General features: G+C 37.9%; 1 protein-coding gene across 1 annotated transcript; it reads right to left on the reverse strand.

The window, feature by feature from the left end:
- Positions 1 to 692: 692 nt before the first annotated feature.
- DYNLT5 (dynein light chain Tctex-type family member 5) lies at positions 693 to 27,307 on the reverse strand. Its single transcript, XM_001092984.5, has 5 exons — positions 27,145 to 27,307; positions 24,976 to 25,097; positions 9,279 to 9,370; positions 3,327 to 3,451; positions 693 to 2,487 (listed from the first exon to the last, which is right to left on the reverse strand). The coding sequence occupies exons 2-5, from the start codon at positions 25,092 to 25,094 to the stop codon at positions 2,284 to 2,286; spliced, it is 540 nt and encodes a 179-aa protein (XP_001092984.3). The 5' UTR covers positions 25,095 to 25,097; positions 27,145 to 27,307; the 3' UTR covers positions 693 to 2,283.
- Positions 27,308 to 27,836: the final 529 nt, after the last annotated feature.

Consider the following 27,836-nt stretch of genomic DNA (forward strand, 5'->3'; position numbering starts at 1 on the left):
GTGTCCTCAATACGTCTTCAATCTATTAATAGTAAAGGAAACAAAACAAAAATTGAAAAGTTAGCTCGACCATGAGAATGATCAGAGGAGACAGAGAGAGCAGGAGGCAAGCAATGAATAGAGGAGGACTGAGAGAAAAGGTGAGACTTGAATGTGACCCTGAAAAGTGAAGAAAGTTGCTTAAGTGGGAGGTGGGGTGTTCTGAGGTAGGAAAGCATGAGTGAAGGCTCTGGGGCAGGGATGGGCATGGCTGGTCTGGGAAGAAGGATGGCACTGTAGGAGAAGAAAAAAATACCAGGGAAGTTCAGGGTGTTTCAAAGTAAAAGAATTCCTTCAAATTTATAATGTCATTTCTTTCAAAATTTCTCATGATAAGGTTCTGTGTGAGAATTTCTTTAAAAATTTCTCATAATAAGGTTCTGTGTGATAACTAGCTTCTCCCAAGTTAGTTGCAATGAGTGAGCTTTTACTGTGTATTCTTATACTGCTATATAGTTGCTAGAATTCATCATTGAGTATCTGAATTACAGTGCGTGGCAATATGCTGGCAAACTGCTCTCTTTTTTGTTTTTTAACTGCCATCATGTTTTGCAGTTTCGATTCTCAACACAGCCTGGGGAAGATGGTAAGAAATTATCTCGTGGATTAGAATTTAGAACTCTGAAACAGTCATTGTTACAATAGACTTTCTATATGTTAAAGAAGTTTCTTCATTTTGATTTATTCATACAAAGTTGTGATATGATTACCCCCGCTGTCGTTCCATGAAGGTAGATGTTCACAAATGTGTCATGAAAATATGAAGCTCATTTACTTATTATACTTGTAATCTAATCCAGATTGAAAACTGGTCTGTGGAGATTGACAAATATTGGTTGTGATAAATTATTACATAGACATATTCCCACTAATGCACTAACAGGAAAAAAAATAGTGGAAATTGACAAATTCATTTGGAATAATCACTTTAAAAGCCAGACAATAGCAGAAAGAAAGGGATTTTAAAAGTATCAATTTTTTACTATATGTCGTTTTTGGGGGAAAAGTAAGACACAAAAACATTTTAAAATGAAAGCATTGACTGGTGTTCCATTCGCTAAACTCTTTTTGATATGAATGACAAATTATTTTTTCCTTAAGACTACAGCATTGCTAATTTTCTCCATATGTGTACAATTTGTCTTTGACCTTTAATAAATGTCCTCTAGGCTGTCCACTTACCATCCAAGAACAACGCCACAACATCATTTTACTTGCACACAAAGACTTGAAAGCTTCATAAAAATAAATGATCCGTGGCATAAGATACATTAACCAGCAGAATAATAAGCTATTTCAGCCTTGTAAATTTTAGCGCCCATCTATTCAAATCCTCACTGGGTCACTTTAGTATTAAATTGATACAAGTAAAATGGTAAATACACATGCTTTATTTGTTAAGGTGCCAGCTATATATTTTGTGAAAAAGTTTGTTAGCTCAGGATATTTAAAAACGATGTCTCTTTCCAATAAATGATTTTATGTGTTACAGACACATTTAGTATTAAGCATCATGTATATTTAATATCACAATGTCTACTTCAGTGCCCCAAAAAGCCTTTATTCACTTTATAGTTTCCATTACTGAAGAGCCAACATTCAGTTCTCCCACAGTTGTGTAAAGTGCAGGCAAGCCACAAGAGCTTCTAGTTTTAGCTTGCAGCCCGTGGGACCACGATAATTGTTATGAAGCCATTAATTCTACCTCAGCAGTTTCAACTGTCAGGTACATGTAACAATAATTGCACTTAATGAATGCTGCTCAATTTATTAAGTACAAAATGAAAACCAGTATTATTTTATACGCAGCACTGAGGCATATTATTTATCATTTGTGTGTACCCATGTTGAATATTCTGCTATCATTTATTGGCCAGGGTATATAGCCATAGTTTTTCTAAAGCTTTTCTTTATTAAAAACCAATGCAGGAAATTGTAACTCTCTAATTAAAGAATAATTAAAATAATTAGTACCAAAACAAATATTTAATAAGAATCTATGTCTATGGAAAACAATCCAGCAAAACCAAGACCAAGTTCCTGCTTTAGAAAAACAAGATTCTTTCTGTGCTACCCTCCCCGCCCCCAATCTTTACTAGAATATGAAAAAATTCAAAAGCTTCCAGTTGCTTGAAATATCAGTGTTGTTTCTTTCTCAAAGTTTTTGGCAGTAAAACTTTCGTATACAGACATACAGTCTGCCTCAGGATTTTCAAAAGTAAGAGCTAGATTTCTTATTTTCAGTCACTCAAGGTAAACTGCATAGACATTTGCAAGAGCGAAAAGAGAAGAATTTCTGAAAACGTAAGATGAAAAGGTATCATTTTTAGGATCCCAGAGGCATCTGCTTCCAATAAGTATGCTCTGCCTGTTCAGTTGTCCAATGTGAACAATCACAATTAGTTTATATCGTGGAATCATCAAGTCCTTGACCCGGGCTTTAATAACCTAGAAATGTAAAAAAAGGGAGGGTCTTCATTTAGCTACATTGAAACTCAAAAGTATTAACCTTTGTTATAAATATAGGGGATTTAATTTAATAGCATGATACATTGTAGATACTTTGAGTAATTGTTGTAGAACCATAACTATGATTCCCTTCAAGCATGGTCCTCTTGAGATAGAACATTCAGGGACAAAATCATAACACCAGCAATAAATCTACCTTTTCTAAGATACACGAAATAATTATAATCCAGAGCACAGAATTTAATAAATTACATTCTTTGAAAATTTATGTTAAGATGGCTTCATGTCAAAGAATGTTGGCATTGGAGTTACACTGTCTTATTCATGTCTAATTAAGGAACCATACATCTGGAGTCTCCTGTAATATAACTAATCATTAATGTTTATTAAAGAGTTTGTTATAAAAAAGAGAGTAGAGAAAACCTTGATGAAGTTCCAGCCCTGGGGTTGGTAAAAATAGAAACGTGCTTAAAGTCTGTATTTGATGGCACTCAAAGAAGCTGCCTTAGTGAAGAGAAAACAATCATTGAAATGTTGTATCTTTTATAATAAACACTTTTATAAATGGGGCAGTTTTATACACTTTTACATAATGCACGCAAATGATGCACATGATTGTTTTAGACAAAGGTTTTATGTATACACACACGCGCGTGCACACACACACACACTCATATTTGTAGAATATGACCTAATTATAAATATGCATTTTAACTGTTACTGCAAATTAATTCCCCTCATCAAAAAAGTAGAGGGTTCATTGCACTGTAGCAAATATTCTAGCCAATGTTAACACTTTGGGCAAATCACACATGTACCTCAGAAATGGTTTTAGTCATCTGTCTACAGAGCTCTGGTTCATATTCTTCTACTTGTAGATAGCTGGTTAACACATCTTTCAAAATATGATTGACAATGATCGCAGGAAAATGTTTGGGAGGACCTGAAAATACACATAAAATTTATTTCTAAAAAGTCATTTCAAATCATACCCACCCACCCCATAGGCTAATCAAAAGAGTATTGAGACATGGAGGGATTTAATCTTCTGGGCGGACTCTATTAAAAGAAACAAGTGGCTCTAATTAGATTTCCTGTCAAGTGCTCTGGGACAAGAAGACAATATTTTCATACATTTACCTGACCATCTCAAAAGTGTGTTCAATATTGCTGGGGTTTGACCTTGAAAGTCTCTTCCTTCCCAGGCCCCATTGTTAGGGATATACTTCAAAGTCTCAACAGCTTTCTAACTGGCTCTCTGCCTCTTGTATCTCCTGCTCCAATCTATCTACCAGATCTTAAGTGATATTCCCCTTAGCGAGGTCTAAGTTGTGGTTCCCTATGGCCCCTTCTTCCGCTACCACAGTGCCCCACTTGCAGACTGCTCCAGCCTCACAGGCTTCATCTGCCTATAAAGGTGCTCCTGTGTCTTTACTCTTGCTCTTTCGTTTTCAAATGGAATACCTTTCCCCATCTTGTTCATCTGAGAAACAGCCACTCATGTTTCAAGACCATCTCAAATGTCTTCTTCTCCAGGTAGCACTCTATCTCCTGTCAGGTAAAAATGTCCCTCCTTTGGGACAATGTCCCTCCTTTCCATGCACTGGGTCCCCACTGCCATCCTGGCTCCTAATCCACTTGATGTTGGCTAAAGCATACATGTGTTTCCAGTTATATGGTAAGCAAGCTCGGATTTTATCCTCCTCAGAGTCTAATACAATGCTAAAGGCATAAGAAATTTTTAATGTATGATTTCTGAATTTAAATAGAATTACAAATTTTATAGATAATAATCACTATATATGATATATGATTATATATTGTATACATGTATGATAATGAATACTTTTTATTAAGCTTTTGCTGCATGTCAGGCAGTGTGATAAGCACTTTATATTACCTTATATAGTCTTCCAATAGATCTCTGAGGTGAATCTCACTGTTATCTCCATTTGGCAGGTGGGGAAACAGAGATTTAAATACATTGAGTAACCTGCCCAGAATCACACACAGAGGCAGAGCTGGGCTGCACACCCAGGTTTATCTGATGCTAGAGCTTATATTCTCAACCACACTTCATCCACGTTCAGAGGAGAAGCTTCAGATGAATCTTCTTTATCCTGCATCCCAGGAATATTAGCCATATCATCACTTTGGTCATATACTAATGTCATTGCATGACATGAACATGTGCCCGGGGCCTGGCATAGAGAAGTCCAATCATTATTTGTTGAATTGATAAAGATGAAGGAATGAGATCAAGAATTCTATTCAATTCTCTTTTAATAGTTGTCAATATCTATTTATAAGTGTTTGTTTGGGATGACTGTATCTGTCAGAGTCAAAGGAAACATATGGCACCCTATAGTTAAAATAATTCCAGGAAGAAGTTCTGAGTGGGATGTAGAAAATCACAAGGGATAGTGCAGTAGCTCTCAGCCAGTGAAAGTAACGTTGTCAGCCCACCCCCAACCCCAGGATTGGGGAATAGAGGAAGAGTTTTTAATAGATCCCAGAAGGGTGGTGTGGAGAGGGTTCCCCTGGGAGCAGTTTCTGTCCTTTGGTTGAGGAATGTAACCAGGCTGTGATGAACTCACAGGCAGGGGCCAGGGAAATAAACAGCTCCACCTCACACTTCTCTGCCTCTCTGCTGAGGTTTCCCACTGGCGGAACTTAACCAGAAGGTTATAGCCCTCTGACTGCAGTGCAGTTAGGTGAGCCTCTTGAGGTTCTATAAATGGTATTTTTATTTTCATGATAATATAGAAATTGTTGAATTCCATTTAAATCATGGCAGGGTAGGGGTGGAGAATGAATCTGGATAGGTGAAGTGGTTCTTAGAGATCGCCCCATCACCTCCTGCAAACCCAAGCCTAGGGCATGGTTGATTGACCCAGGGGTAACAATGCTCTGGGCCAGGACAATGAGAGTCTTTTCTTGGAATTTTTATTTTAAACTGCAAGTAGGAAAAAAGAGTCAGCCTCTTTCTGGTAGCAAAAGTTATCATGTGACTCTAAGGACCTGCTGGAGGCCATGTTTTTCATGGTGGAAAGGAGGCCAGGCCACCCAAACAGAAGAAAGTGCATACAGGTTAGTGCTGGAAAGAGGGTCCTGGTGGCACTTGAGTCTGTTTCCAGTAGTTCCATTGTACAGTGCTACCAATGCCCTTTCCACACTTTGCTTGGATTAAAAAAAAAAGTCATTAACCAGATTCTGTTTTGAAAATACTTTGAAATATGGTAATAAAATATTCTTTTCTTACTTCTTTGTTACCTTTCCCCTAAACATCCAGAATCATCCATCAATGTTCAGCTTTTGACTTCTGAAATAAGCTCCTAAAACTACTTTCAGAGTCAACTGATGTGAATGGCAAAGCTTTTCTTCTTTTTTGAGATTTTTTTTCCTTAGGAGAAAAAACATGTTTTAGAAATCAAAAGGCAAAGACCTGAAGGATCCGGACAAAAAAAATTTTAAAAACAAACAAAACCTGTCCTTACAAATTAAAGATAAGGTTACTTAATGTATGTGGGCCTCCACTACCCCAAATTGGGGTAATAATAAGAATTACTACATATTTTTTTTTTTAGAATTAAATGAGACAATATATTGAATATATTTAGAACAGTACTTGTCACACAATAAAACACTCCTTAGATATGTGATCTTATTAGTGTTATTGCTGTTATTGTAGTTATTGCATGTTGAAGGAAGAATTGGGGATTTACCTTGCTGAGAAGGTAGCAAGATGAAAGAGGATGTAAGTTGGGAGACAGTGAGGCCTGCAGGGTTGGGAAGGCCCCCATGGGGTGGTGCAAAATCAATGCTGAGAGATTGACAGGGTCTAAGAAAACCTGACATAGAGACAGGGCCTAAGCACTTCATGGAAGCTGAACTCAAATAATCTCTCTCTCTCAGTATTTTGAATCTACTTTCCACTGTGCTGGCTTCATTCTCAAGGCAGGCTGTCTTGATGTAGTAGCAAAGATGGCCACCAATAGTTCTAGTCTGGCCTGGTGCTCGCAGTTCGTGTTTGTAAACAACCAGGTGCCACTATACTCATAGTTTCAGAAAAAGTCTTGTGGAAAACTTATTCCATAATTAACATGAAGTTACAATGAATATCATGGAAGGTTTTTATTCTTAGTGATCTATAGTAAGGTCCTCGAGTCAGTCACATTCAGGAGTAGTAACATGATGAATGGAGAGATTTAAACATATTACATCATTTGATGTAATTACCTAGCATCCCTATGATGTATAGACTATTATCCCTATTTATAAGTGAAGAAACTGAGATTCAATGATGCTAAATACCTTGCTCAAGGAATTAGCAAAATTAGTATTCAAATTCAGATATGACAGATGCTACAGCCTGCATTTTCTTTGATATTTGTTTTAGTAATTAATGAGGAGTATGTAAATGGTATTTTATTATAAGAAACACAGTTTCCTTTTCTATTCCCGTTTTTTCTTTCATGAATTTTACTCATGTTTCATCTCATTTTTTTAGCTGTAATTATTTACATAAATGCTCTCATTTAAGATGTGTTTAGATGATGCAAACCTTATCAAACAGAATGAAAAATTAATTAAACATAATAGTGCTGGTGATATTGGCTGATATTTCCTTCCACTTTTCTGGCCAGTATTACATTGTAAAGATATGATAAACTCTTTACCAAAGTCCCGCTGATATAGTTTGGATATTTGTCCCCTTCAAATCTCATATTGAAATTCGATCCCCAGTGTTGGAGGTGGGGCCTGGTGGGAGGTGTTGGGGCCAGGAAGGTAGATCCCTCATGAATGGCTTGATGCTGTCCCAGTGGTAGTAACTGAGTTCTTGCTCTATAGTTCTCCCTCTATTAGGTCACATGAGAGCTGGGTGTTTAAAACAGCCTGGCCTCTCTCTTGTTCCCTCTCTTGCCATGTGACACACCAACTCTCCTTCCCTTCTGCCATGTCTAAAAGCTTACTGAGGTCTTACCAGAAGCAGATGTTGGCACCACGCTTCCTGTATAGTCTCTAGAACCATGAGCTAAATAAACCTCTTTTCTTTATAAATTACAGTCTCAGGTATTTCTTTATAGCAATGCAAAATGGACTAATACATCCACAAAATACCTTTACTATGTTAAATAAACCCAGAAACAAGTAGAAGTGGAAATACAGTTTTGATTAAGTATTATTAAAATGGATGGTTGAATGCTTTAAAAAGTGAATTGTCAAGCATAAAATACTTTAATTATTTAAAAAATCACATAGACTATTGTAGGAAAATATGGGTGTATTTCATCTATACTAAGCTTTTTCTAAAATTACTTTTCTAATATGGTTCATACTCAGTACTTCTAAAACTGATAAGATACTTTATTTGAGAAAACAAGTTGCAAAAAATATCCTTATGTAGAAACATAGGGATTCACATTTCACCTGCCTCATCTTGTTGAAATCTGATTCAAACCCTTCCAGCATGCACAGCTCAAAGTCATAGACACCTTATGGCTAAGAACTTTTAGTTGCAAGTGAGGGAAAACCTGACCCAAACTTAGCTTGCCTAACTGAAAATTTAAAGGGTAGTCAACTGGATTTAGGACTCAAATGATGCCATCAGGATTCTGTTGTTCTCTCTGAGTTTCAAGTCAGGGCAAGATGGCAGACACTGCCAAAGCTCCTATATTCCTTCAAGTTTCAGGGCTTTATGTTCTTCTGCAACAGGCCAAACAACATTTTCTGAATTTAATCTCAAAGGCTTTGATTGGATTGACCATGGTTATATGCCATCCTAGAATCAGTCACTGCTCTATCTATAAAGCCAGTGCCAGCTTCATCAGAATGCTAGGATCAAAAGTGGTCACAATGGTGGAATTTCAAAGGAAATTTACTAAAGTTACCAGAGAAGTATAAAAGTATATTGGATGGCAGGAATATTAGCTGTCGGCCACAGGCACTGTGAAAATACCAGTAGATTGGCTAATTATGGAGCCGTGTAATCTATGTAGTCTTGGGGATTCCTGTAGAAAACTGGCTACAAGGCCGAAGGGGACATGCTGATGGTCTATACTTTTCTTCGGGGTTAACTGGCCACACATGGAATCACCTTGGCCCATAGAGTCTTCCTTTGCCCCTTGGTAAATCTCTGTGGAATTTCTATATAGCAGTAATTATATATGAATTCAGATAATAGTGGGCAGGTACGCGTTTAGAGAAAACAAGTGGGTCTATGAGGAAACATGGGTGGGAAAAGATATTTGCCGTGGACTCCACTTGGGAGTATAGGGGCAGGTGCAAAGATCTTTGTTTTCAAAGACTCAAAACCTCAGTGGTAATGGATAAACATCTCTGTCAACAGGGGACTATGAGTCATTTACCTTTGCTTTGAGTTTTTTTTTTTTTTTCCTTCACCTATTAACAACACTGATTGGTTTTGTTGGCTAAAACATCAATACTTATCTCTTTCATTTAAGTCATATCTCTCTATGTACCCAGAAATACTCAGTGAATTTGTTAAGTCAGTAGTATGCTGTATATATCAGTGCCACCCAGTGAATTGCTTGGCATTTGGGAAACATTAGTAAAGAAAAGTAAGACAGCGGGTGTTGCTACCATTCTGCTGAGGAAGAAACTAAAGCAACATCAAATCACTCAATTCATTAAAGTCCCTTATATTGTGCTAGAATTGAAGACAATGCCAGGTTATCAAATATCATTTTTAAAAGCATCAGTCACCAGTTTAGAAGTTTAAAATAGGAGTGAGAGATAAAAGAACACACCCAACTGATAGGTGTTTTCCATCTGAACTGTAAGGCGAGAGACATCATCACGCTGACTAGGTTCATCCATGTAAGACACGGTACTCGTAGAACTAAAAACAAGGGAGAAAACGAATTTTAGTCATTATTATAACAATAACAACAAAATACAATATTGCTTTAAGCTAAAATGTTACAAAGATGAAGTTTTGTCAGAAAATTTCAAGTAAGTCCTATGTAAATATCCCAGTGGTATATGGAAAGTCTAAAACATTTTAGAAATGGAAACATTAAGATGCAAAGGAGGTATTTGGAGAAGGCCTCAATGTGATGGCTGAAGCCCAGGGCAGTTACTCAGGTCATCAAATTATCCAGAAAGTGATCCTGGGTTGATGTATGTGTATGGGGTAACAGAACATACTTCAAAATCCATTGCCAATCGTGTCTCTACCACTGATATAAAGCCTCTCCTCAAAGTAGACAAAGCTCACAAACAGGGCTGGGAGACATATGAGGAAGCTTAAAATGTTGGGAAACAACTCTATATACACATGGAGTATTATAAAGGGTTCACTATTATATGGAGTTCACAAAATCCCTTTAGTATGGAAAAGAAAAATGAGAAACTCATCTATGTGGTAAAGGAAACCACAATTCACCAAAACCATAATAAATTAATAAGCATCAATCACCCTTTTCAACATTAAAAAAGGGTTTTGCTTTCATTATCAAGGCAATAGAGCTTATCCTGGTGCTAAACAGGAGACCCAAGCAAAGAGGAGCCCCCAGTGTCTCTCTGGCACTACTTAATTCAATTTAGTTCAGAGGAAATTCAGCTGCAACTAATGACAGTCTCAGAACTCTGCACCCTCAATTTTCTCCACCTGTGAAAATGAACGTTAAGACAGATGTCATTTCAAAGGGGAGGATATAATAGCATGTGTGTGTGTGTGTGTGTGTGTGTGTTCAGAGTGACCACTTTTCTAAGCAGGCTATGTTTTTGTTTTAATTAAATAAAAAAGAGATATTTGCTCTTAATCTTTGGGGATCTTTTCTCTTGCAAGGAATTTAAAATGCTTAGTTCTACACCGTGTGGAATTAATGAACTTCTTACAAATTGATATTTTAAGAAAATCACGAGTAATCTATTTTTAAAAATCCTTTAATGCAATACAACTTACATGATAAATTAGGGTTTACCCACTCAGTGCAAGAAAATGGTGGAAGAAATTCTGGCTGCTTTTTTCATGGTGGATTTCTGGATGAGTGACTTAGTCTTTATTCTTATAACACCTGCCTTCCTCAATTTACTGCTGCCCTTTGAAGTAGCAACCAACCTGTTTGGCCACACTGGCTGCAGGTGCTGTGGGCAATACCAAAGACTATTACTGCTGCTTAAAAAACCCAATGTTACATAAATCCCTTGATTCTAAGATAAGTCAGTCTGTCCCATTACTATATGTGCTACTTTTAACTTTGGAAAACATTTCCCATGAATTATCTCATTTTACTTTCACAATATCCTCTGAGGAAAGTAAAAGATTCATTATTCTACCCATTTCAGAGATAAAGGGAATGAGGCAAAGGGCTTAATGTTCATGTATAAAAGGCAGACAGATTTCAAATGTCCTGTTTACCTCTTAGTGACAAAGTCCCAAGTATGATTATAACTGACAGAATGAAAATAGGGGCAATGAAATAATTAATCACTGCAATTAAAACTTACTTGCACAAACATACAGAAGGTATTCATAAAAATTTCTTTTCTACTGGACACCATATTAAAAATTCATGGAGAAGAAGAGGTGGTGCAAAACTCAAATTAGCTGGAGTGAAAAGTCCAAGACAATAAAAGCAAATAAGGATTTTGATAAACTGTTTTCACTATCAGTTACTGAAGATTGACAATCAGTGCACTTAATATTATTATCATTATGAAACTGGTAAATGTCATAAGGGCAGCTTAAAAACCCAACTGGTTGAAGATTGGTGCGCACACAGAAAGTTTTGCAGATTGACTTTTTTTAAGTTATTGAAGATGAATTTGTTCAGTGCCCTTTTATTTCCACAGTAATCATGTAAACAGTGTATGCTCATTTTAAAAATTCAAAACATACAGAAAAACGTAGAGAAGAAAGTAAAATTATGCAAAATGTATTAACCCCAGTGGTTCTCTAACCCCTGTCAACATTAAGAAAATCACTTCAGACATTTGATTTTACCTAGGGGCTCATATTAGAGATGCTTTTAAGTAAATTTAAAATGTATCATAGATTACTTTCCATGTCAATAAATAGCAAACCATACTTTAAATTTCAAGACAGTACTTAATATATGCACATTCTGGGTTTCATTTAACCATTTATACTCCATGCCTTTTAGGCTATTTCCAATATTCTACTATTATAAAGAAAATTATAATGAACATTGTGTCAGGGACTCTTATTTACTTTCTAAAGTTATTCTTTCCTTCTTCCTCGGTAGCAGAATCCTACATTTGTAGGACTATTCCTCTGCAGACTAACAACAAATTCTCAGTCTCTTTTTGTGCTATTGTGGCCTATGTGGCTTACGAGTCAATGAGATGTAAGTGGAACTGTTGTGTGGAAATTCTGAGAGGTTCCTCAAAAGAACTAATGCAGCCTATAGGAGCCTGTTTTGACCCTTCTTGGTGACTGGAATGTGGATATTCCAGAACTCAGCACTATCTTGGGTCTTGAGATGACCTTGTAGATCACAGATAAGAAAGAAGCCTCTGAACTTCCTCTCTTCAGACTTATTTTATGTAAGAGAAAAATAAATTTCTATTTTGTTTAAACTCATGTTTATTATTATATGCAGTAGTAGATCTAACTGATAGAAAGTCTAATACAGAGTTTGCTACCTGGAAGTGGGATGCTACAAGTAATCAATAAATCATACAACTTGGGGCTGGCAGTGGTGGCTCATGCCTACAATCCCAGCACTTTGGGAGGCAGAGGTGAGCAGACCACTTGAGGCCAGGAGTTCAAGACCAGCCTCGGTAACATGGCAAAACCCCATCTCTACTAAAAATATATTTTTAAAAATTAGCTGGGTATGGTGGCACACACCTGAGATCCCAGCTACTTGGGAGGCTGAGGCACAAGCACGGCTTGAACCCGGAAGGTGGAGATTGCAGTGAGCCGAGATCATTCCATTGCACGCTAGCCTAGGCAACAGAGCAAGACTCTGTTTCAAAAAACAAAACAAAACAAAAACCAGTAAAACCCATAAAACTTGGAATGAGTTTTAGAAAGGAACTAGGGCTTTGAGGAGTAAATTTTCAATATTTTGCTGGAAATCTGGTAATTATTTTTAGAAAACTATTATTTTAGGTTAGGGGGTACATGTGAAGGTTTGTTATATAGGTGAACTTGTGTCCGGGACTTTGTTTTACAGATTATTTCATCACTCAGGTATTAAGCCCAGTACCCTATAGTTATCTTTTCTGCTCCTCTCCCTCCTCCCACCCTCAACCCTCACGTAGGCCCCAGTATTTGTCGTTCCCCTCTTTGTGTTCGTGAATTCTCATCATTTATCTCCCACCGATAAGTGAAGACATGTGAAGCCTGGAAATTCTTATCCTCCAGAGGGAAAATAATTAGTCTATTGCTTTCTGTGCCTTGGAAGGCTGACTGTGCATCAGTTAAGACTACAATGTCATAAAAAATTACAGGAAAAGTTTATTTTTTAAAACCTGTGTTTACGGCGTTATAAAAAGCTGAGATCTGATAGTTCCCACATTAGAATGAATGGGTTAGAAAAAGGGAGAGAGTGAAAAAGAAGAAAAAAGTTGAATAGAAAAAAATAAGATATTGATTCCTTGAGAAAAGACAAAAGGAAGAGAGAAAATATTTAAAATACTTGCGGTTATTGGCAAACAGCATTAAACCAGAATATGGGCTTGGTAAATTTTTAGAAATAAAACAGTTTTATGTTTTAAAATTGGGGAATTGCCAATATCAATTCAGAATACTGGTTTAGAAAAACCTGGGCATATTTTCTATTGATAAACAGCTTCACTCAATGAAATCTTTAAAGATTAATATGTGAGACACCCAAAAAGTAAATTTATAATTTTAATTACCAGTGCTATATACCTGGCACAATACATTTTTGGGGTATATATCACAACTTTACAAATGGATGGGTTTCAGTTGTCTATCATCAGACTTTCCCTAGTTTACAATGACAACCCTTCTAGACACGTCATCTCATTGCAAAGTGAATGCTATAGTTTTCTTTTTTAAATATAAAAAATGTTCTTGCTGTCTCTGTGTTTTACCAGCTTGTTGGCATTTATGGAGAAAAAAATTCAATTGGCAAAATGTGTCCCAGAGAGTTATAAAGTTTTAGAAAGAAAGGTAGATGAAAAGTAATGCAATAAAAGAAAGTCTGGCCAAAACCACTGGTGAGAACACTTAACAAATTAACTAATATTATTGCAGATGGAAGAGTAACAACTTGTAATTCAATGAAAAATTCAGTGAATATCTGAAACCACATGTGCTATTGCTGAAAACAGACAGCCTGCATACAGAAGTAGCTGCATGAAATTGGTCCAAAATAACAAAAATAATCCTCTTTATATGTACCTGACTGACACTGGAAATCCACCATGCTAACCCAACAGTATGCATTCTGATTATTTGCAGGAAAAAGACAAAAAAAGAAAAAGTTAAGAAGTTAGAGCCTGTAGTCCCAGCTGCTTGAGAGCCTGAGGCTGGAGAATTACTTGAAACTGGGAGGCGGAGGTTGCAGTGAGCTGAGATCACGCCACTGCACTCCAGCCTGGGCAACAGAGCAAGATTCCATCTCAAAAAACAAAAACAAAAACCAAAAAAACACCAAAGGAAAAAAAAGAAAAGAAAAGAAGTTAGAACATATTTACTCTTTAATGAAATTCATTTTTTCTTAAGAACATCTTGCAAATTTGCTTGCTGACCAGTCTTTGAATTACATAGATAAACACAAGGCATGTCTTTTTATTATGACTGCTAGAGATGGTAACAGTAATTTCAGTTAATTCTCATCAGCCACAATAGCATTTAATTAGTATTGAGAACTCATTTCCAGACATTTTCAATATTATTATTATACCTAGATGTTTTCAAGCTGCAGGAAGAGATAATATTGAATGCATATCTGGCCTTAGAAACATTAAAGTAGTATATTTAAAGGTCAGAATATCATCTTTTCCTTCTATTTGTAACCATGAAATGCCTGGAGCCACCATATTTATAAATATAGTATCATTTAAGTGTGTCTTTTGGGGGGGCGGATAAGCTGTTACTAAAGTCATGTGCTGCCTCCCAGTGGTGATATTTCAGAGTGCACAGAGAAAAACAAGATCAGGGTACAAATTTGTACATTTGTACTTTCCATTTTTCTTCATTCTTTCAACAAATATTTATTGCCTACAACATGTCAGGCACAGTGGGAAGTATTGGTAACACAGATAAAAATAAGAGCCCTTGTGCTCAAAAAACAGAATGTAGAATATAAGATTAAATATGCATAGAAACTCCTTTACTTGGGAACTTTCCACCTAAGACTATCCGTGGATATTTTTATGAGTGTAATGCTCAAGACCAAAGCATGCCAACTTGTCCCCCAGCAGTAGATGATGTTATTTGTCTGGTAACATAAGTTAGTTTTGCAGCTATTTAGTTTATACCAAATTTGCTGGATTTTAACGTACAGGCAGATCATATTTATTGTGCCTCACTTTATTCTGCTTTGCACACAATGTGTTTTTACAGACTGAAGGTTTGTGTCAACCTTGCATTGAGCACATCTATCAGCATCATTTTTCCAACAGCATGTGCTTACTTCATGTCTCTATGTCACATTTTGTTAATGCTCCCAATATTTTAGATTTTTCATATTATCATATCTGTTATGGAGATCTGTGATGGGTGATCTTTTATGTTATTATTGTAATTGCTTTAGGGTGCCACAAACTGTATCCATATAAAGCAGCTGACTTAATTGATAAATGTTATGTGTGTTCTGACTTCTCCACTGACCAGCCATTTCCCCATCTCTGTCTCTCTTTGGGTCTTCCTATTTCCTGTGACACAACAATATTGAAATTAGGCCAATTAATAACCCTACAGGGGTCTCTAAGTGCTCAAGTGAAAGGAAGAGTCCCACATCTCTCACTTTCAATCAAAAGCTAGAAATAACCAAGTGTGGTGAGGAAGGCATGTCAAAAGCTGAGATAGGCTGAAAGCTAGGCCTTTTGGGCGAACAACTAGCCAAGTTGTGACTACAAATAAGTAGATTTTTTGTTTGTTTGTTTGTTTGTTTTTGAGACAGAATCTCACTTCGTCACCCAGGTTGGAGTGCAGTGGTATGATCTTGGCTCACTGCATCCTCGAACTCCCAGGCTCAGGTGATCCTCCCACCTCAGTCTCCCAAGTAGCAAGGACTACAGGTGCACACCACTACACCTGGCTAATTTTGTTTTAATTTTTTTGTACAGAAGGGTTTTGCCATGTTGCCCAGGCTGGTCTCGAACTCTTGAACTCAAGTGATCCACCCACCTCAGCCTCCAAAGTGCTGGGATTACAGGTGAGAGCCACTGCACCTGACTGAAAAGTTCTTGAAGGAAATTAAAAGTGTCACTTCAGGGAACACATGAATGATAAGAAAGCAAACCAACCTTACTGCTGATATGGAGAAAGTTTTAGCGGTCTGGATAGAAGATCAAACCAGTCATAAATTCCCTTAAGCCAAAGCCCAATCCAGAGCAAGGCCCTAACTCTCTTCAATTCCATAAAGGCTAAGAAAGGTGAGGAAGCTACAGAAGAAGTTTGAAACTAGCAGTGGTTGATTCATGAAGCTTCAGGAAAGAAGCCATCTCTGTAACATAAAAGTGCAAGGTGAGGCAGCAAGTGCTGATGTAGAAGCTGCAGCCAGTTACCCAGAAGATCTAAGGTCATTGGATAAGCTAAGATCATTGATGAACAACAGATTTTCCATGTAGATTAAACAGTCTTCTTTTAGAAGATGCCACCTGGGGCTTTTATAGCTAGAGAGAGGTCAATGCCTGGCTTCAAAGCTTCAAAGGACAGACTGACTCTTTTGGTAGTGGCTAATGCAGCTTGCGCCTTTAAGTTCAAGGCAATGCTCATTTACCATCCTGAAAATCCCAGGGCCCTTGAGAATTATGTTAAATCTACTGCATTCTATAAATGAAACAAAAAAGACTAGATGACAGCACATCTGTTTTATGGCATAGTTTCTTGAATATTTTAAGCCCACTGTTGAGACCTGCTGCTCAGAAAAAAAGATTCCTTTTAAAATATTACTGCTCATTGACAATGCATCTGGTCACCCAAGAGCTCTGATGGAGATGTACAAGGAGATTAATGTTGCTTTCATGCCTGCTAACACAACATCCATTCTGCAGCCCATGGATCAAGGAGTAATTTTGACCTTCAAGTCTTATTTATTTATTTGCTTATTTTTTAATTTTTAATTGATGTATCATAGTTGTATATTTTTATGGGGAACATGTGATATTTTGATCCCTGCATATACAATGTATAATGATCAAATCAGGATAACTGGGATATCCATTACTTCAAACATTTATCTTTTCTTTGTATTGGGAACATTAAAATTCCTCCAGCAATTTTTCCCTCTAACCCCCACTAACTATTTTGGAATATATAATAAATTATTGTTAACTATAATCTCTCTACTGTACTATTGAATACTAGAACTTATTCTATCTAATTATATTTTTGTATGCATTCTCCAGCTTCTTTTCACCCCACAAATCTTATGATTTAAGAAATTCATTTTGTAAGGCTATTGCTGTCATAGATGGGGATTTCTCTGATGGAGCTGAGCAAAGTAAGTTGAAAAGGATTCAGCATCCTACATGCCATTAAGAACATTCATGATTCATGGGAGGAGGTCAAAGTGTCAACATTAACAGGAGTTTGGAAGAAGTTGATTCTAGCCCTCAGGGATGACTTTGAGGGGTTCAAGTCTTCAGTGGAGGAAGTAACTGCAGATGCAGTGGAAATAGAAAGAGAACTTGAATTAGTGTTAAAGGATACAAAATTATAGCTAGATAGGAGAAATAAGTTCTAGTGTTCTTACCACTGTAGGGTAACCACAGATGAAAATAATAGATTCAAATAGCTAGAAAGAGGACATTGAATGTTCCCAATGTGAAGAAATACTAAATGTTTGAGATAATGGATATACTAATCACCCTGATCTGATTACTATACATTATATGTATGGAAAAATCACTGTGTACCCCATGAATATGTATAGTTGAAATTTTCAGTTAAAACATAACATTTAAAATGGTTGAAGAAGAAATGGAACCTGAATATACAGCAGAATTGCTACAATCTCATGGTAAACTTAAACAGATGAGGAGTTGCTTCTTACAAATGAGCAAAGAAAGTGGTTTCTTGAGATGGAATCTACTTTGGGTAAAGATGCTGTGAACACTGTTGAAATGACAACAAATAATTTAGAATATTACATACACTTAGTTGATAAAGGAGTGGCAGGGTTTAAGATGAATGGACTAATTTTGAAAGAAGTTCTACTGTGGGTAAAATGCTATCAAACGTCATCACATGCTACAGGGAAATCTCTCATGAAAGGAAGAGTCCATTGATGTGGCCAGCTTTAAAATTTATTTTATTATTTCGTTTCATTTTATTTTTATTTTATTTGAGATAGTGTCTCTTTCTGTTGCCCAGGCTGGAGTGTAGTGGTATGATCAAAGCTCGCTGCAGCCTCAGCCTCCCAGACTCAGGGATCCTCCTGCCTCAGTCTCCCAAGTACCTAGGACTACAGGCAGGCACTACAATGCCTGGCTGATTTGTTTGTAGGGAAGGGGGGGTCTCATTATGTTGCCCAGGCTGGTCTTGAACTCCTGGCTGCAGTGATCCTCTTGCCTTGGCTCCCCAAAGTGTTGGAATTATAGGTGTGAGTCACTTTGCCCAGTCTATTGTTTTATTTTAAGAAATTGCCACAGCTATCCCAACCTTCAGCAACCACCACCCTGATTAGTCAGCAGACGTCGACACTGAGGTAAGACCCTCCACCAGCAAAAAGATGACAACTTGCTGAAGGTTCAGATGATCATCAGCATTTTTAGCAATACACGATTTTTATACTAAGGTATGTACATGTTTTCTTTAGATAAAATGCTATTGAATACTTAATAGACTACACACAGAACAGCGTAAACAATTTTTATGTGCAGTGGGAAACTAAAACATTCATGTGACTTCCTTTATTGCAAAATACACTTTATTGCAATGGTCTGGAACTAAACCTGCAATATTGCTAAAGTATGCCCGTAGTTTTTAGGTATTTTACTCACATTATTTGCTCCATTTTACAAGTAAGACAAAGGTTATAATGGAAAGAAAAGGTAATTTTCAAAAATGAAAGGGGCAGGAACATGACAAATGACATGTTCTTGTGGAACACCTTTTTTTTGAGTAGGGGTGATTCTGAAGGATAAAGAATGAACCATGCAACCTGTGAAAAGCACAGCTCTGGAGTGATTGAAGGTAATTCAGAAATGGTGATTGACAAAGCACAACAATTTTAAGTATGTGGATGGAAGACCAGAGTTAGTGTGTGAAGCCTATTGAGCTAATGCTCATCCAAGAGCAAGGTAGGTGATAGTCAAGCACAGCTGATGAACTTTTGTTGCAGCTCCTGGATGAAATGCACTGGTTCAAAGCTGTGTCATGCTGGGCAATCATCAGAGAGGTGATGCTGGGAGTGCAGGTGCCATGAATACCTCTACAAAGCTGTGGAGATCATCAAGGAGGAGTGTGACCTATTACAACAGATTTCCAACACAAATGAAACTGTTCTTTTGGGTTTTTGAAAAATAGATGCACAATGGAATGTGTCAACATGGAGGTAAAAATGTACATTAAAAAAATCTGAACAAGCATTTTTCTATTTGCTGTAAATACATCTTACGTCTCTAAGAGGAAAGCCCCTGGTCACTCTGGACTTAACACATACACAGACCTGTGAACCTAACTTATTTGTGAACAAAAGAAACTCGCTTGCTCAGGAATTGATAAAGTACAACAATTATTCATTCGATGATCACAAAATATTTATTGAGTGACTACTATATGCCAGGCACCATTTTAGGTCTTTGGGATACAATACTGAAAAAAACAAAAACAAAAACAAACTATAGTCTCTGCTCCCATGGAACTGTTACTTTAGTAAGGAAAGACAGAGAATAGACAATAAAATCCTAAATAAACAAATTATATATTATGATAAAAGGTGATACATGCCTCAGGGAAAAGAAAAAATAGAGCAGGTTAAGGGAGTTTGGAATTGGGTGGAGGAGAAGATGTGATGTGCAATTTCAAATGAAGTGGTCAAGGTAGGCCTTCATGAACAAAGACAGGAGGTGAGGAAATGAACCACATGGATGGCTGAGGCAAAGGTATACCAGGAAGAGAGAACAGCACATGCAAAGCCTTTGAGACAGAAGGCTGCTAGTGTGTTTGAGAAAATGCATAGAGACCAGCAGCAGAGGGAGGAAGAAGAAAAGGAGTGAACGGAGATAAAGTTGCAAAGGTGTCAGGTAGCTAGATCACGTATGGCTTTGTGGGCCATTATTCTGTAAGTTCTTACTCTGATAAAGCAGACACACTCCTGTATTTTCTGAGAACTATTAACTTTCTTTGCCAAATGGCGACATCAGGTTTTACTCTCACATCCCTTGCCAACATTTGGTATTGCTCTCTTTTCTCATGTTTTGCCATTTGGATGGGCGCAAAATGGTATCTTGTTTTAATTTATATTGTTTCTGCTTGAAAGTGAGTTTTAGCAACTCTTCATATTCTGCTTAGCCATTTGGGCTTTGTTTCTGAAAATTGCTGTCTTCTTTGACTATTTTAAAAATTGTTTTCCTAGCATAAGTTGTTAATGTGCAGGATTAAAAAAACGTATATGTATCTTCGGCCAGCCTATTAACTATGTCTATTGCATCCTTTGTTGAACAGAAGCACTAGATTTTATTGTGGTTATATTTACCCAAAAGTTATTTTGCTCTATGATTTGAGTTTTCATTTTGGGATCTTCTTTCAGAAATCTTTCCTTACTCCTAGAACACAAAGGTATGGGTCTGTGCTCTCTTCTCTTAGCTTTGTTAATAGATTTCCACGTTTTGGTCTTCCATCTGGAGTTTATCTATGCAAAGCGTATAAGGTAAGAGGTCAGCTTCATTTTCCTCCATACAGTGAGCCAGTGTTCTGCCAACACAATCTATAATTTCCCCATTTACAGACATAAATGGGGATAAAAATATCTTCTCTATTTAACTTACATAGATATCATATGTGAAATGGCTTAATAACCTATAAAGTACAATACGATATTAGTTGTTATTGTGGTTTCATTTGGAAACGTAGCCATTTCAGTTTTCCCAAACTGTTTTCTCTTTTTGGGGGAGGCTGTGTCTCAGGCAGATCTTGTTGGGGGCTTTAGTTTAATGTAGATGGCGATACAACTTATCTCCTAACTCTGATCTTCTAATCTCTAGCCTTCTCCTTCAGGTATCAAAATGAAGAAATTGTTCTAGCAACACCATTTTCAATTGCCTATAAACAGCTCACAGTAGTATAGATTGAATGATGGAATACATTCATCACTGTTGAAATGAAGTAATGAATGCAATCATTTCCATTTTGGGCACTTTTACTGGGAAGACCTAGACAAATGTGAAAAAAGTTACCAGGCAACTCTCAGTTTCCCCGAAAAATGAACTTACCTAAATTAGAAACCTATAGTTATTCACCTTTATATGCCTAATACGTGGCACAGTAATTGGCACATAGAAGCTAATAAATCCTGAATAAATGAAGAAATACATATAGTGTGGCCTAACTGGCATGTTAGATGCCATCAGTGGGTTCACATGGGGAGCTGTGGGATCCATACAGAAAGTTCTGGTAACATGGCATCACTGTAATTTTGGTTTGAGGCAAAGGAGAGAATGTTCAGCCCCCAACCTTGTCCCTAATCTACTAGTGGAACTCCTGGCCTCACAGATAACAAGCCTGGATATCATGTCACATGATCCTGTGAAAGTAACTTGACCTCATAGCTTCTGTTTCCATTTTAAGAAAATGAGAGAAGCACATCTGTTCAAACACTGTTCAGTGTCTGCCAAAGCCTGAGCTTCCAACAAGAAAGATGTCATTGTAAAGACCTGCTGTTACTGTGGATGGGAAACAGAAGGTTCTGGTGAATGAACATAATAGTTTTATTAATGCAAATGCCACATGGATTGCCAATTTTCAGGAAATGAAAATACTCGACTAATAAACAAAAGCCCATTTTGCTGCTTGCTAATTCTGTAGCTTTGGAGCCTCAATCTGTCTAAGCTTCTGCTTTTTCATTTGTCGAATGGGGGAGATAATAACATCTATCTTTATAGAGCAGGAGTCGGCAAACATTTCTGTAAAAGGCCAAATAGCAGATATTTTTGGGTTTGCAGGCCCTACGGTTTCTTTTGTAACTAACTCAACTCTGCTGTTACGGTGCGAAAGTGGCCAGAGACAACACATAAGTGAATAGGAATGGCTGTGTCCCAATAAACTTTATGCACATAGAGATTTGAATTTCTTATTATTCTTACATGCTGCAAAAAAACTGTTCCCCTTTTGATTTTTTTCACCTATGTAAAAACCATGTTTAGCAAAACAGATGCAGATTGGAATTGGCCCTTGGATCATAGTTTGCCAACTCCTATTATGGAGCTTCTGTGGTACATAAATAAGGTTCATGGTAAGGGCTCTATAAATCTTAGCTATTATCATCCTTATTACTATAAATTGTTTAGGTAAAAAGTAATTTGAAATTACAGATGGAGTATGATGACAACTGTGCAGTGTACTGTCTGGACTCAGACAGTATGGGTCTGATATACGTATGTCCAGGTCTAACAGAAATATGCCAACACACTAACAGTTACCATGTTAGGATAATAAGATCCAGCTTAAGATGTTTCTGTTTTTTCTTTAATAAAACATAAAAATTACATTAAATTGAAAAGATAACCTAAAAACAGACCCAATCTTGAAAACAGTTCACAATAATATTTAATATAAATTTAATCTTCTTTTTGTAATTCAGAAGACATTTTAGATATTCATTCTGTCTGGGGATCACTGTGAAGCATTAGTTACAACTGTGGAAGGCTGCAGACACGGAGACCAAGACTGTAGGGCTAAATCTATGGTGATCTTATACCACATATAAGAAGCAGCTTTTCAAGGAGGTCTGCCTTTACTCTTCTTGTCTTCTTTATAAGAGTGGTTACTGTTAAAAAAATAAGTCCATAGTCTATTGAAGGAGATAGACGAGAAAGTCACCAAATATAGGTGCATATGGAAGGCAAAAGCAGTAGGAGAAGAAAGGCAGATCACCCAACCCGGTCTGGAGGTGGAGGTGGTCATAGATGAGTAATTAGACAGCACTTCCCAAAAAGGTGGAGATGAAGTGAAATTCTGATGGAAGAAGTGAAGAAAGCCGGGGGAATAGTGTAAGAAGAACATTCCAGGCAAGGAGTCGAGGTACCCCATGGGGAAGCAACATGGGGCGATGGCTGGGGGCCGGATAGAGCACTGAGGGATAATTGAGTATGACTGGAGGGGGAGGATGACTGCAAGATGGTGGGGAAGATGGTGCTATGGAAGTAGATAGGGGTCTGTGAACTTTGTATCTCATAGTCAGGATTTGGGACTGTATCCTAATCATTAAGTCAAGTTACTTGACCTGTAAACTTCAGTTATTTCATAGTAAAGTGGTGTAAATGATGCCTATCTAGTAGGATTAATGCTGGGGAGATTCAATGAGATAATGTATTTCAGTCCTTAATAAAATTCAGAATGTTTTACATTATTGAAATTTATACTTTCAAAATTGTTTTAAAGTAATTTTCAAATGAAAGTTATATGTTTTTCCATAAAACACTGCAATTTCAAAACAATGCCTGCATTTGATAGTCACTAAGCTTTCAGAATTTTTCTACTAGTTGAAGCCTCATTCATGAAGGAGAATAACTTGTACTGTCTAATTCCAGACAGTGAGGAAGCCAATGGAAAGCAAGTATTAATACAAGTTAGCGTGGGGTGGGGGAAGCCTCCTAAATAGTCTGCATTGCAAGGGGATTTGGAAGCTGATCATTTGCTATTTAAGAAAAAAAGTACAAATAGAGGATCCATTCTAAATGTTTTGTTTGAGAATCCAAAACCAAAATAGCTATCATTTAAATGTGGTTGTCAGTGAAAAATCTATCTTAATGTATTGATAAATATGATTTTTGTATTCTTGTTACTTTTAAAATGTACTTATACTTCATCAATAAGAGGTTAAAAAGAATGATCTCTAATTCTTCAAATGTAGCCATGCTCTGATTCTATAAGACAAATTTGTTTTGAAGGGGAAAAGATAAATGAAAGTCATGCAAGTAGGGATTACAATTTAATCTTTGGAGAGAGTATTTAAAAAAATATCATGGGTACATAATTTATGGCAGACTCTTACTTAAATAGTTTCTTGGAAAATGTACGTTGAATTTAAGCTAACAATTAGTTTTAAATAATTTAAAAAATAACCCATGCACTTAACTATTGGAAATAGCAGCCAGAAGAGCTTAGAAGCAAAAATCACAAAGATTAATTATTCTCCCACCCTTACTTCTGACATGTGCTGGGATTGCTAGTCTTGTAAAAGACATTGTATGTGTAATCCACAGACTTCCAGGGCTGGAACGTGGAGTTGTAAGTAAGCATTAACACACTCTGAGAATAGAAAGATTTTGGTTTCAGAATTCTAATTATTCCAGTTCTTCTAGTCTCTGTTCTGCAGGATACCCTAGTTCCTGCTTCCCAATATATACCCAATCTACTACATCCTCCAATCCTATAGAAACTAAGAACGAAAGTCTATGATTAATTGACTGCTACATCCATAATTTGTTTTGTTTTCTTCCCAACAGCAGTCAAAAGGAAATGCCATGAAAATATTAAAAATTGATGCATATCTTTAGGAGAAAAGATGCAACATGTAGCAAGAGCCAAAAGATCTACTTACTGCCCTTTGACCTACTAATTATTCTTCTGGGAAATGACCAAGCAGAGACATATAGTAAAAGAGAAAAAAATGGAAACAAACTTAAAATGTCCAATAATTAGAGAATGATTAAGCAACCCAGAATCATAAGTTGACAAAATATTATGCAGTCATTTAAGAGGGTATGGAAAAAACTATGAAAATACATGACAAAATTAAATAAAATAATGTTAAGTACATTGTATGTGTATGTATTGATTACAAAAGTGCAAAACCTGTGTTATAAAATATTGAGGAGAAGAACTCAAAAGACATATAAGTGAGTCTGGTTTACACTCCATGTGGTGTTTCTTTTGAGCAGAGGGTTTTTTGGGATAATCTGAAATAGCAAAAATGCTGCTAGGATTAACACATCACTCAAGCTTTCTCTCTTTTTCTTTTTAAATATGGCCCCTAAAGATGACCTGAACCTTGTACTTGCCCATTTTATCTCTTTTTATGTCCCTGAGGAAGTGTTTTTTTTCTCCTAATAAACATTACGAACCTATTTATTCCATAAATGATTTTACAATTTTAGACAGTTACTCACTCTTTGGTGCGCCCATGAATTTCCTTTCGCCAAAATTCATGATTACTTAGAGAAGAAATACTCCCTCTTTTCTTCGATGAATGAGCTGCTCTGTCTTTAGTATTGTCTGACATCATCATAACCTATGGAAGAAGACTTTTGTAAAACAGTGAAAGAAAGATCTGGAAACATTTTAGTATAACAGGGACTAACCTCAAAGTACACGGATACTTTTCCTACCATTTTTGAACAGGGAAGTGGGGTTTCCTCAAGAGCAATATATAGTATTTGTTATTATTCTGATCAGTAAAACTGGAACTATGATAACTCTGAAAATGCTTATTTATGCAATAGTATACTTAATTTACATAAGCAGATATTAATCTATAGCAAAAATGCTTAACTGATGAAGAGGGAGGTCATTGACAAAAGATATGCATGTATAGAAGAAAGATGCTATCCTACATCAGAAACCAATATTTGTATTGCCCCCCAATTTAATCATAATATAACTTGGCTAATTAATATTTGCTGTCACTGTTACATTTTATTTTTGAGACAGGGTCTTGTTCTGTCACCCAGGTTGGAGCACAGTGGCATGATCACGGTTCACTACAGCCCCAAACACCTGAGCTCAAGTGTTCCTCCCAACTCAGCCACCTGAGTAGCTGGGACTACAGGTGTATGCCATCATGCTGGGCTAATTTTTTATTTTTCGTAGAGATAGGGTCTATGTTGCCCAGGCTGGTCTTGAACTCCTGGGATCAAGCAATCCTGCTTCAGCCTCTCAACGTGCTGGAATTACAGGCGTAAGCCACTCTACCTGGCCTATTTTATTATTTTAGAGACAGGATCTAGCTCTTGTAACCCAGGCTGGAGTGCAGTGGCATGATCATAGCTCACTGTAACTTCAAACTCCTGGGCTCAAGAGGTCCACTCACCTCAGCCTCCCTAGTAGCTAGGACTATAGGCCTGCACCACCATACCTGGCTAATTTTTAAAATTTTTTGTAGAGACACGGTCTATGTTGCCCAGGCTGGTCTTAATCTCCTGGCCTTAAGTGATCCTCCTGCCTTGGCCTCCCAAAGTGCTGGAATTACAGTCATAAACCACTGTGCCTGACCTCCCATGACTTTAAAAAATAATATTAGGGGTAGGGGGCTAGAAAATAAATAAATAAATTAAAATTAAAATTAACCTTGGCTTCTCAAAGATTTTCTGTTGTTTTGTTTTCTCGAGCAACATTTACATACTTTGTAAGAAGCAAATAGGACTTAACTTTTAAATAAATAATTTATTGAAAAACTCCCTCCTTCCTACTAATACTTGTTAAAGAGCTTGGTAGTAGCAAAGGACTTCCCAGAACTATAACTTCCCAGACTCTAACTATGGACTTCCCAGACTATAACTCTAATGCCTCACTGCCTACCTACAAATTTAGATATTCATTTAAATTATTTCACAATCTATAAATGTGAGAGCCCCAGTAAGGAAATACTGTGCTAGTCACCAAAGCTTAAAAATAAAAGAAAATCCACGCCTTCAAGGAGCTGGCAGTTGAGTGGGTAGGGCAGACATGAACATATCCTAAAACCCAATGGCATCAGTGTCAGAGCAGAGGTGCTGTGTGTGGGTGTGGGAGGAAGCGTGGTGTGTGTGTGCACGTGAGTATAAGCGTCCTTGAGTGTGTACCCGTGAGTGTGCATCTCTGTGTGTGCAGGTGCCTGTGTTCGTGTGTATGAAGGTGTGTGTGTTTATGAGTGTGGGAAGACACACGGCCTGATTAGGTGGGTCATTCAGGTTTTGCTGCAAAGCCACGTAGACCCATCTCGACCTCAGCTGTTTCCAAAGCTGCCCTGCAGGCCGCCCCCTCCCCAAGAAAGGCCAGAGTTGAGACCTGGAGGTCCTCATGGGTGCGGCCAGCCACAGGAAGACCGCCCAGGGTCAGGGGATGACCTTGCTGGCCAGCTCTGCGTTGGCCACCACTCTTGAAGCCCAGCCATGCAATGGGGCAGGGGACGAGCGGTTGGGTCCGACTTTCAGTTCCCAAATTTGGGATCATGTTTTCTTATTTGTTGGGGAGAGGAGGAATAAGGTGACTGAGAGATCGGGGCCAAGTCGGGCCATTTCTCAACAAAGGGCCGATCCCTTGCCCCCTGTCCTGACGCGCTGCAGAGAGAGCGACCCTACCTGCAGCAGGGAGGCCTCGCCCGGAGCCTCCCAGACCTCCGGCTCGTTCACTGCAGACGCTGCGCGCGGCGCGGCTCCGGTCTCCCGGGCCTCACTCAGCCGGCGGCCGCCGGCGCACTCCCACTGGACTCTGAGGCCGGTCTCCAGGGTGACCTCAAACAGCGCCCTCGGCCCGCCCCGGCCGGACTTGGCCGCTGAGTGGCCCTCTGAGCTGCCCTAAGGATGTAGAGGATCTCATCTTCACTGCCCACTGGGGGTCGCCTGAGCCCCGCTGCGTCCTGGGTTGGAGGCAAGCTGGAGGGGAACTGGTTCATTCTGTAGCGAGGAGGACATTTGGGACTAAAGGCATTTGCACCCCGAGGGCCCCTCATCAAGTTCCTTTCCCTGCTGAAGTCGGGGGCAGGAGTGGGAAATGCTGCGGTTTCCTAGGACAGGAAATCCGAGGCTCAAAGACAAAGTAAAGTAGCCCCTGCCCTTTCCCCGACCCCTAATGCTGCTTTACACGTTCCCCCTCCAAGGCACAGGCGGTGGGTGATGGAGGTAATTGAGCGCTTACATTGGCCAGATACCCCAGATACCGACAAACATTGGGATTTAGTCGTCCCAATAACTCTGTCAAGAAAGGAATGTTCTCCCTTTAAAGGATTTGGAGATTCTAAAATGTTAAATAATATGCCCAGGGCCCCTGAAAC

The sequence above is a fragment of the Macaca mulatta genome, chromosome 1 (assembly GCF_049350105.2).
Source record: "Macaca mulatta isolate MMU2019108-1 chromosome 1, T2T-MMU8v2.0, whole genome shotgun sequence".
In the NCBI taxonomy this organism is placed as follows: domain Eukaryota; kingdom Metazoa; phylum Chordata; class Mammalia; order Primates; family Cercopithecidae; genus Macaca; species Macaca mulatta.